Here is a 12551-nt window from a genome sequence, read left to right on the forward strand (position 1 = left end):
AGACTCAATAATTCATATGATATCCATTTCAATGAAACATTGATTGGAATTTCTCTTGGTGCGTGCTCTGCTCGGGGTAGACAAAACAATACAATACAGCTACACGTCAGCATAAACATTTATAATAATACAAGATAATCCAAGAAGAGAATGAAAGTAATACATACTGCCACCGGACTCTTCTGAGTTCTGAACGCCAGACCCCAACCACTCAGTAATCTGCTCAATGAATCTGCTAGAGACATAGTATGCAGTATGTAATAATTACCAAGCCGAAAAGAGTTCAGACGTTGATTATATAGGCCCCCCTCTTGCTACTAACACGGCTAAAAATAGGAATCTACCATCCCTCCTATGCAAGCCAAGGGATCCTTATCCAAGCATTCACTACAAATGTGACTTTTCTGTCAGGGAAGGTTGACTCACTTGACAACGGCCATACGTTTCTCCACAGGTGAGCCGACTGGAACACTATATGGCCTTTATGAAGCTGCCGCCAGAACTGCAGATGCGCATCAGCAATTACTATCAGTTCCGCTACGGAGGCAAATGGTTTGACGAGAAGGAAGTTATGGACACTGTCTCCACGGCGTTGAAAGAGGTGCACACACTCTCTGTCTCTTTCTCTTTCTCTTTTTTTAGAGTAGCCAATTATTTTTACTCCTTTTTTGTCTAAATTTGATTGTCTCCGCCAGGCCGAAGGCGTGGCCGAGACTATGTTTTAGCCCCTGTCCGTCCGTGTGTCTGTGTGTTAACAGCTAATCTCCGGCACTGTTGGACCGATCGTGTGAAACTGTGCACGCACACTCCCTGGAGGCCAGAGAGTCATATTTCATCCTGATTGGCAATAAGTTCATCAACATTAATCCCTTAACTTCTACAGATTCCACTCACCTCTATAATGACTGAATTCCGAACATTGCTGGCCCACAATAACCTACCTGACCTGGCGGAGACCTGTGCTCCAAAGAGCACTTTTTCTAGATAATTTATGTTTTGTCTGTACAGTGAAGAGAGACAGAGAAGGGAGTGAAGCATAGGGGAGGATAAATATATTAAGCTCTAAATGTAATTTTTACATTTAACATTCAGTTCTCTTCCCATATACTTTGTCTCGTCAATGTCATACTTAACCGTGTTCTCTCTCTCTCTCTCTCTGTGTGTGTGTGTGTGTGTGTGTGTGTGTGTGTGTGTGTGTGTGTGTGTGTGTGTGTGTGTGTGTGTGTGTGTGTGTGTGTGTGTGTGTGTGTGTGCGCGCGCGCGCGCGCGCGCGCGCGTGCGTGCGTGCGTGCGTGTGTGCGTGCACGCGTGGTGTGCGTGTGTGTGTGCTTGTGTGTTTCAGCAACTCCTGACAGTGATGTGTCTCCGGTTGCTGGAGAAGGTGCCGTTTTTCCAGAACAGGGACCCATTGTTCCTCAACTCTGTTCTCCTCAAAATGGAGTACAACATGTACCAGGAGGGTGATGTCATCGTCCACCAGAACGCACCCGGAGACCGCATGTTCTTCATAGACCATGGAACGGTCCTCATGGAGACAGCAGACTCCTTTGAGAAGGAGCTGTGTGACGGAGACTATTTTGCAGGTAACACACACACACACACACACACACACACACACACACACACACACACACACACACACACACACACACACACACACACACACAGCCAGTCAGCCAGTCAGTGTGGTAGAAGAAGTACTCAGATTTCCAATCTAAGAAAAGGTAGCAATATGCCACAATGTAAAAATAGTAAAAGGCCTGAATTCAAGATTTTACTTGAGTAAAAGTACAAATGTATTGGCAACAGAATATTATGCTCCGAGGAGGCAAATGTGTAGTGAGCAATGAAAAGTAGACTACGCAATGCGTAAATGAATCGCGCACGTTGTGGCTAGTGTTGTAGTGACATGTGATATGTTGTTGTTGTGTTTATCCCGAAACAGTGAAATCAGTGGCGTCGGAAACTGGGAGTTTTTCCTAATGTATAGATAGATGTACAAAAATCATTTGAAAATAGCAGATCTACAAGCTCACAACGTGTTGTGAGCTTGTAGATCAGAAGTAAAAGTACAGAAAAATTGGAAATACTCCAGTAAAGTAAAATTACCTCAAAATTGTACTTAATTACAGTACTTGAGTAAATGTACTTATGTACTAATGTTACGCTCCAACACTGCTGCCAGGGCTGGTTGCCCGCGCTTAAGATATGGAAAAATACTCATTTGTTGTGTATAAATATTAATTGAGTCTCACCAAAAAAGTCAGTGTCAAGTCTACACTGTAGGCATACACTTTACACTTACCCTGCATAAACACATACATGCACTAACTATGAGGTCCAGACATCCAGAACCACACATTGTTCCAAAGACAGTTTTAACGATTATTCTTAAACATTAAAGGTAGGGTAAGTGATATTTTTTCATTAACATTTGTGTTAAATCTAGCTCTATATTCTGATAGTACTCATTGCTATAGAGTGTTTGTTCAGTAACAGGGGTCTCCCCGTCTCTCCAGCTCTTTAATAAACACATACATTTTCAGCCCGGGATACCAATTTTATCCAATCAGGACAGAGAACTCACACAGGATACAGGATAAACAAGTGAAATTGGAAGTGATGACACAAAGGGATGAGCAGACAAAATTGGAACTGGATCACTATAAAATTGAAGCTGATAAATGGTTACTCTCTCCTGATTGGCTTAAATCTTGCCACCCACCTGAAAATGTATTATCTGTTTATTAAAGAGCTGGAGAGACAGAGAACCCTGTTACTGAACAAACACTCTATAGCAACGATTACTCTCAGAATATAGTGCTTTAACCTTTTAACAAATAACCTTTTGTTTTAACCAAACGATATCACTTACCCTACCTTTAAGGAGTAGTATTTATTGATGCCTTATTCTGCACGACCATATTATACAACTACTAAGCTTTAACTAAGAGTTTTTACAATTACCTCATAATTCCTACTTATTGATAGTACGAAAGGAAGGATGGGCATTGTTTTACATGAATTAATACGCTCTGTTCAGTATGCAGTATGCACATCATAAGGTGGTAGTACTACAAGAATAGTGATTTAAAATATGGTCTATTCTTATGTAACAAAACACAAAATGACAGGAGTTCTTACTTCTTAGTGTCCTAATAACTAATTAATAATACATCATTCTATTCGAACTCAGAATATGTTCACCGACGTAAAGTGAGGTCTTGCTTATAACTAATTCACTAGTAGTTTGACACGTATTAACCCACACAGCTTCCCTATTCTGAAGTTGCCTCCTTTTCACACTTTGTAAATCCATTATAATCACACAACTACCGCAGTTAACAGACCCTATTCTTAACCACTTAAACCCTATATACCGTACATGGTTGACCAGGGTCTTTATGGACTCTATACTTTGTCCTCTCTTTTTTTCGTACTACTCAACATTTCTTCACCGAAAATAGCCAAACTACAAGCTCATTGTGACCTTGTAGATGGGCCATTTTCACTGAATGTTTGCCTCAGAATAGGGTTAAATGTGGTTATGTGTGGTTAAAGTGATGGATTAGACCTTGAAATGAAAAGGTCTGTTGAAATGTCCCATTCAGTGGTAGAAGAACAAAGTCAGCACAAGTTAAAATATCTCCTTTAATAATGGACCACTTCAGAAAGGTCCAAATGTATCTATTAAAAGAGTTTTTCAAGTTTCTTCAAGGTTAAGAACAAATGTGTTGCCAAGACCTGCTGTATAATTTTCAGCTGACAGAGCTTTTTACCTGATGTAGGGCAGAAAACCAGCAATACTGGGGGATTATGAGGACCAGGGTTTGTGGGGGGTTGGGGGCTTGTGAGTTGATATTAATCAATTTGACAATTAGTAATGGTTAAGTAACACTAAAGAGGCTGTACGAACAGGTTCCAAACAAGGTCATTATAGTTTTTCATTTTTCATTATTTTTCATTTTTTATTTAGTTTTGACTTTTTGCGTGCAATTTCAGTTTAGTTTTTTATTAGTTCTTAAGAGTGGGTTTGCTAGTTTAGGGCGCGGTCACACCAAACTTTAAATAGTTCTAAGGTCAGTTCCAGTTTTTTATTGTGCTATTCATTAGTCAAGGGCAAGACTGAACAAGGACCAAAAAAATGCAGATCTGCAAGCTCAAAACGCATTGCGATGCGACTCATTGTGAGCTTGTAAAGCTCCAGCATCTATGATTTTTGTTAGTTTTGTAAATACACCATTTCGTTTTTTGTAAAACCTATAGTTTTATATATTTTCATTTCAGTTAACTAAAATGTTGTGCCGATTATAGTTTTATATAACTACCATAACCCCATTTCCAAATCATCCCTTCTGGTGCTAGGTCTATTTTTTCACCCATTTTTCTTTTTTTCAAGTTTAGGATTCAATCTCTGACATCTCGACTTATTCGTTGTGATTATGCTCATTGCTGCTGCATCACTGGTCGGGGCCGCTGTGTGTGCGTGTGCGTGTGTGTGTGTGCGTGTGCGTGTGCGTGTGCGTGTGCGCGTGTGTGTGTGCGTGTGTGTGTGTGTGTGTGTGTGTGTGTGTGTGTGTGTGTGTGCATGTGCGTGTGCGTGTGCGTGTGCGTGTGTGTGTGTGTGTGTGTGTGTTTTAATCCATTAAGACCCGGAAAAGCATCTATCATTTTAGATTTTAACCACTTTAACCATTATTTTATACTTTGGCTATTAAAAAATAGCAGATCTACAAGCTCATAGCGTGGCACCGAGTTCCGCGAAATGAGCTTGTAGATCTGCTATTTTTGAAAAATCGTGAAACATTTGTGCAAATCTTTGTAAAAAAATAAAAAAAAATATGTATATATTTTTTTTGAACTTATATTTCTATAACAGTGGTTCAATTTGAGTAAAAACATTTCGCTTTAAGATATATATATATTCAAAGATTTGCACACTTTTTTCACGATTTTTGAATTGTCAAAGAAATCTAAAAATGACACAGTCAGACAGATGTTTTCCCAGTCTAAATGGGTTAATTGGTGTGTCCCCCCCCCCCTCCAGAGATGTGTATGTTGACCAGAGGGAGACATCTGGCCACGGTGCGGGCGATGACGGACTGCCAGTGTTACTGCCTGTCCTGGGAGGGCCTGCAGGATGCCCTGGAGTACTTCACAGATGTGAGGAAGGACCTGGAAAAGCTGATTCTACACGAGGAGGACGATCGCTTAACGATATGTTAGTTAACAGACCGCTGTTTCTCAACGTCTGGTCCGGGGGCCAAATGGACCCTTACGGGTCTTTTTTTTCTTCTTTTTTTTTAAATCTTTGGGACCCCAATCTACACTGTAATTCTCTGTGTTAATTTAAAGGGATAGTTGACCCACAAAATGACATTTTTTCACCCCATGGAGACTGGAATTCATCAATACTTTGTTTTTGTCGTATTCCTAAGCCAATAATTTGATGACCGGCAGCGGTTCCGGTAGGAGACACAAAGAGTCTGTGTCTCCTAACGGAACCGCTGCCTACCGATCCGCTGGTCATCAAATTATTGGCTTAGGAATGCGACAAAAACAAAAAAAATATCCATGAATTCAAGTCTCAAGTGGGGTGACTAATACTAAAAAGTATTTTTTTGGGTGAACTATCTCTTTAACTCTGATAGTGTACAAATAGTGACCATATGTATACACTCTCAGAGTTACAGACCCAATAGGGTTCATTTGGACCCCCTCAACGTATCCCAAACCCGGCGTTGAGAACCGGTGTGGTAGACCTTAGAGATAAGAGCTCTTGTGCAGAATCTGATGGATAATACCCCAGATGTTCTACTACTGAACCAGATGGATACAGTATGACTATGGACATTATAACCAGATGTTCTACAGAAGCAGATGGATACGAATGTGACTGTTCGAACCCCCAGATGTTCTACTCCAGAACCAATGTGTGTCTGGGGGACATTACTTGAATATTTATCTACTGTATTGTAGAGAATCGAGGTGGACAATAAAGCTGTGTCGGGGGGCCAAGAACTATTGCCCCCAAAAGTTGTACAATGTAATGGCGGACAATATAGAGTTCTGAAGTCCTGACGTCACCTCCGCTACCCCTGGGTCACGGAAAGTGTTTTTTCTATTGAAAGTCCCATAGGGAAATCTTAGATCGCGTCATATAAGAACCGTGTTCCAAAATTAAACGAATCAGCCCCACGACTGTGGCAGATATGTGACTCTGTGTCGTTTCAGTGGTTTTCAACCTTTTTCATGCCAAGGACCCCTAAATTGATATACAATTGGCTGCGGACCCCCGTCTGAAAATGTTTTGTGCCAGGGACCCACAGAAGCAAAGATTTGAGTAAAAAAAATATATATATTCAAAGGTATATACACATTTTCAAGATTTTTCAAAAATAGCAGATCTACAAGCTAGCTCATAGTGTGGCACTCGGTGCCGCGCTATGAGCTTGTATATCTGCTATTTTTGAATAACCAAAGCCAAGTGGTTAAAATGATTGTGACGCTATGTTAACTAATTTAGCTGGGGACCCCCTGGTACCCCCCCCCACACACACACACACACATTTGATAATGTCAGTGTTCGGAGAAAATGTATTTATTTTCATATTCTTACTTTGGATAAATGAGTGCTTTTTCACTGTCTGTTGATGTTTCATATCCGCTCAATGTTTCATATTTTACTCAAAATCACAGGGCTGGTTTGTTTATTTTTGGAACACGGTTCTTATATGACGCGATCTAAGATGATCCTATGTGATTTTCAATAGAAATAATTACTGTGCCCCAGGGGGGTATAGCGGCCTCTAGCGGCAGTGGTGTCAGACTTCGGTTCTCTATAGCTGTGCGTCACACCATATTATCCTAGACGCTATACCAATATAATGATCTTATATATCACACAACAACCTAATCCTATAGTGACGCTGTTTAAGGCCACGGGCTAGCAATATTTACCTATATTGTACAGAATGAGGTGGACAATAACGTTATACAAAGTACCATGGATGTTGCACAGAAATGACATGGACACTGATCTTGTATAAGACTTACGGGCATTATTATTATTAGGGTTATGTATCTATTGTACAGAAGTTAAGATTGTGTAGATTACCCTGACAAATACCAAATGTACAGAATACGATGGACAATAAAGTTATATGAGACCATGGCTAGCACCTGGACATTTAGTCAAGTGGGCATTAACCTGTCTGTCTGTCTGTCTGTCTGTCTGTCTGTCTGTCTCAAGCCCCCAGAACCGAGAGGGAGCAGTGAAGCGCATTGGACATGCTGGCCAATCATAGGTACTGCAGCTTATTACAGCTGGGGCCAGACACTAGCCTGATTATCAGCCTGAATCTGCGTGGAGCTTCAGTCTGACATTGGCTGCAGTGTCCGCGATTACCAGGGGGGGGATTCAAATTTCCCTAAACCAATCACAAGAGATCCACGGATCCGCCTACATCTGACGTCATCGCACAGCTTGTTTTAGCAGATATTCGCTGATTGGCTTGTCGTTAGACCACTCCCACCTCCGACTCTGATTTGACAGGTTTTTCTTCGACCGTGAAAAGCCATAGGCTCACATTATGACACCAGACCAAGAGGAGCAGTCCACTCAGAGAGTGGGCGGGGTCTATGGTTTGGAACCAGGCTAGCCAGACACATGAATGAGCAAAAACGGTTTCGACCAATGGGCTCGACTCACAAGCTTGCGCACAGAGGTGACGCAAAACGCGTCACATAGGCCCCAAATAGGCCCACCCATCACATTTCCCAACCCGGAAGAAAGGGTGAAAAGGGAGTATGCGCTGGGTGAGCAACTCCATACAAGTGGATGGGCGGGCATTCTGGTGCCCTCTCTATTATTTTTGAGTGGTGCCAACCACTCCTATATCTGACTTTGTCCGTGTGTCCGTCCGTATGTAAGTATGTATGTATGTATGTCCAATAAACAAACATTGATGACAACATCAATACGGGGCTCATCAAAGGCACCACTCTCTTCACACAGGGTGTGATTTTTTAACTCTATGGTCTGTATACATAGGTAGGACATGTACACAGTGAGAGACGGTGCAGAGAAGGTATTGCAGATGACAGTGACAGTGACACATCTGTTATAATGTTCTTTGCATGAGAAAGATACGGGTGATTTGGACTCTTAACACTTGGACAATATTCATCACAGTTATCTCACAAAACATTTTTTTTCTAAAATGGCATTTAATTTGATGCAATGTTTATTTAACCTTTATATAATAACCTGGAGGTAAATACCACATAAAGTCAACTGGATTTGTTGATACATTGATACACAAAAATACAGCTTTGTAAGCTTGAGTTGAATATGAAAGATGGCTTCCTGGAGAGTGGAGGGGACGTATATTCACACATAATGTACACAGTAAAACCCTTTGATTTAGCCATTTGCAATCCTGAGAGTGTACAAAATGGAACCAAATAGAGTCTTACGGATCCATTTGGTTTCATTTAAATTAGCTGTACTACTGTAGTATGTAACTTTACAGAGTATGTTAATACAATATAACTTATACATTGGTGTGGTTGTATTTGGTCTCCCTGCTCTTCTATTGAGACGTTTAGATCCTGTGTTCTGGTTTGACATGACCGGTTGACAAGTGTTACTTTACAAAAATGTAATTCCCCCGCTGAGCAACCAGGCAGGCTCTCTTAGCTCAGCGGTAAAAATTCAGCACTTGTGCAAAATAAAATGCGGGGCAGGACCTGAAAGTTACATAGTGCAGCTTTAACACAGAGGATTATAGTGTGTACCTAAAAAAAACTGTGCTGACCTCAACGACTAGAAGTCCTTTACCCACTCGCTCTCTGCCGGTCTCTCTCATCATCATCTCTCTCTCTTGCTTTCTATATCCCCTCGCTTTTCTTTCTTTCACCTCTCTCTTCCCTTCACCTGTCCCTCTCTCAGTGGTGGAAAGTAACATTTACAAGTACATTTACTTAAGTACTGTCCTTAAGAACAATTTTGAGTTACTTTTGCGATCATGTCCAATTTTCAATACCTAATACTTCTACTCCACTACATCTCAGAGGGAGAAACTACACTACACTTATTTGAAAACTAGTTACTTTGTAGATTTTGATTATTATTACAAAACATACATTAACCACTTCAGCCCTATTTAAACGTTGGCCTTTTGAAAATAGCCAATCTACAAGCTCACAACGCATCGCTAAGCGCCGTGTTGTGAGGTTGTAGATCTGCTATTTTCAAAAGATTTTTATACATTTTAGACATTCTGCATAATGAGTACTTTGTACTTTTGGTAACTTTAAGTACATTTTGATCCCAATACTTTTGTACTTTTACTCGAGTAAATTTTGAATTCTGAATGTTTTTACTTGTAACTGAGTATTTCTACATTGCAGTATTGATACTTTTACTTAAGTAAAAACATTTAGTACTTTTTCCACCACAGCTCCATCCCTCCCTCGCTCTCTCTCTCTCTCTCTCTCCCTCTCCTCTCTCTATATTTATCCAAACACACACACGGTCCCCGAGGCCAGGCGGTGCTTGTACTCGTACAGGTAATAGGACGCCTGAGGGAAGTTGCACTTCATCTCCATCCTGCCGGGCACCACGTGGACGGACACGCCCGGCCCCAGGCCCTCGCACAGCTTGGTCTGCATGCGCGCGGCCAGGTAGCGACGCGCCCTGCCCGGGTCCTCCTCGATGGAGGCGTACACCTCGGGCGGCGGGTTGGGGATCTTCCACTCCAGGTCCACGATGAGCTGGTGGATGCGGCTCTTGTCCAGGGAGGTGGGCGCGTCCCGGTAGCACGCCACCACATGGGGGCTGGGCGGCTCCGACGCCACCGACAGGAAGTGATTGTTCTGCACGGGAGGAGCGGCGTTTGCAACGGTCGCGTTGGAGGTGGAGGTGGCGGCAGTAGCGCCAGCCTCGCCTTCCTCCCCGCCCTCGCCTTCGCCCTCCTCTTCCTTCTTGTCTTCTTTCTTGTCCTCCTCCTTCTTGTCCTCCGTCTTGTCGCCCACCTTCTCGTCCTCCGGGGGGCCCACGGCCGGGTGCAGCATCACCGCCCAGCGGAGCCAGTCGTAGTTCTTCTCCAGGGTCTTGAGGATGCCCGCCGCGGCCTCGTCGGGCGCCGCGCGCTTCCGCACGGCCTCCTGGAGATCCCGCTGGATGTCCTCCTCGGCCTGCTCCAGGAAGTAGCCGGAACAGCGGCACCCGGTGGTCTTCATCTTCCTGTAGAGGGCGCCCATGCGGTCGGACCAGGTCTTCATCAGCAGGCCCTGGTCCCGGCCGGTCAGGGAGGCCTGGGTGAACAGGCAGAGGAGCCCCGTGCCCACCACAAAGTTGATCTATAGGAGAGCGCAGATAATATCATCGTCATACATACAAATACAAATAAATGAAATTATGTGAATCTCGAGACCCACATGGGAACCGCATGGCTTCATGTGGCTGTGTGACATCAGTCATCTAGGTCTAGGACGTCAATCATCTGTGACATATCTGTGAGGTATGACTCAAACAGTGGCGTCAGTTCAGCAAAAGATAAGGTACAGTATGGCAAGGTTATAAGGATAATTCCTTTTAACAGGTCGTTCATGAAAGTCCTTGCGGTCTTGTTTCCAATGAGAACCTATGAGCAATTAGGGGTTAAGAGTTTTGCTCAGGGACAAATTTCATTTCATCGACACATGTGCTGGCCTGGCCTGGAATCGAACCTGGAGCAATCAGGGCCTCTGGCTCCTTAGGCGGGTTCACTAACCACTCAGCTATGGCCGCCCCTTAGGGTTAGGGTTGGCAACTCCTAGAGATTAAAATAAGGCACACCTATCCTGGGCGCACAGGGGTCAAACCCCCCAAACCCCCGAAATGCATAGAAAACTATGCATTATACCTATAACACAATACAAACACAATGGTCTTACACCTGCATAGGCTACTATTCATGATTTTTAAAAAATGTTTTATTCCCCCCCCCCCCCCTTTATTTTCCTGGAGCCAAGGTACCTTGCCATACCCAATTGACGCCCCTGGACTCAAAATTTGGGCAAGGTTTCAGCCCTAATTGAGTCCCATGACTGGCAGTGTACACACGAAATTTGGCACTTGATCAGTCATGTGGTTTGCAAGTTTAGCTCCGCCCCGGACAAACACACACAGACACACACACACACACACACACACACACACACACACACACACACACACACACACACACACACACACACACACACACACACACACACACACACACACACACACACACACACACACACACACACACACACAGAGACTTGTACACGGCTAGCCTCCTACTGAACCACACCGTAAAAAAGAGCAGATTAGTGCCCACGAACAGAGAGAAATAGAGTAAGAGAGAGAGATTAGGCAAGAGGAAAGGAATGAGAGTTGTGAGAGCAGAGAACAGATCTTAATTTTTGTATCATTATAAATTATTAGTTTCGTAGCAGCAGATATTTCTGATAACCTGTTTTGAGAAACAGAGGACTGGAGTTTGCTGCATTTGGGGAATTGTTTAGCAAGTTACAACAGGACACTGACTATTTTAAGACTGATTTGGCTCACTCAGTTAAACAGGAAAGCACACTTGGCCTCATGAGACTATCCACAAACACTTCTTTTCTCCAAACAGACAACAGACCTCCCCAGCTCATTTCATTCCCATCATCAAATCAAAAGATGTAACACTGCCTACTGTCCTTTATCAAGTGCATGTTTTATTTTTGTTTTATATAATCAGCTTTTTTGTAAGAGTGTGTATCACTTTTCCCCCCCAATATCTCAGACACACGAACACGCACACACCCTGTGTGTTGGAGGGAACTACTATGACGTGTGGGCTTATCAACTATGGTCCATGTTTGTGGCTGATACGTTCTTAAAGGTCAACAGGCCTCATTGTGCTTCAATGACTTCACAAGGTCAAGTTGGTTCCCTCTCCAGCCATTATAGTGTACCTTTATTTATTTGTACAACGATAAACGACTCAAAAATGGAAAAGGAATGCAAAGAAATTGCTGTGGGATTTCATTCACGTGAGGAAGAGAAAATGATTAAAGAAAATCTCACCTGAGGACAAATGAATGAATGAATGATTAGGGTGTGTTGTTGGCCTGTAGCTAAGCATCTGTGTTCTGACCGAGCATCCTGCTCATTCATTCACATGATGTGTCACATTTGTTTAGATGGAAAGCAGTTATTTAATTTTGGCGAGCAACACAGTCGTACAACAACAAAGTGGTTAACAGACTGGAAACGAGAGGCGCTGCTGGCGGCAGTAACACAATACCACAGCTTTATTATTGCACACACACACTTCATTTTCATTTGATTCTTCTTTTGGATTATTTCCTATCCTGCCATAAATGGCAGCTTTATTGGGCTGTGTGTGTACGCCACATGGCATAATGAGAAATTGTCTGTGTGGCCGAGACTATGATTCTACAGCCGATCTACAAGCTCACAAATGGGAGCTTGTAAATCTGCTGTTTCTAAATGTTTTAGGGAAAGGAAA

At 42.9% G+C, this 12551-nt stretch overlaps 1 protein-coding gene across 1 annotated transcript in view; it reads left to right on the forward strand.

Moving 5' to 3' along the window:
• hcn5 (hyperpolarization activated cyclic nucleotide-gated potassium channel 5) overlaps positions 1-5240 on the forward strand; it is a gene marked incomplete at its 5' end in the record, with an annotated part of 13290 nt that extends 8050 nt beyond the window's left edge. The window contains 3 exons of the mRNA XM_084084124.1: positions 455-601; positions 1343-1583; positions 5048-5240. Coding sequence (XP_083940250.1) covers positions 455-601; positions 1343-1583; positions 5048-5226 — 567 coding nt within the window. The 3' untranslated portion in view covers positions 5227-5240. The remainder of the gene's footprint in view (positions 1-454; positions 602-1342; positions 1584-5047) is intronic.
• Positions 5241-12551: the final 7311 nt, after the last annotated feature.

The sequence above is a fragment of the Gymnoscopelus microlampas genome (assembly GCF_963454915.1).
Source record: "Gymnoscopelus microlampas genome assembly, chromosome: 17".
Lineage (NCBI taxonomy): Eukaryota > Metazoa > Chordata > Actinopteri > Myctophiformes > Myctophidae > Gymnoscopelus > Gymnoscopelus microlampas.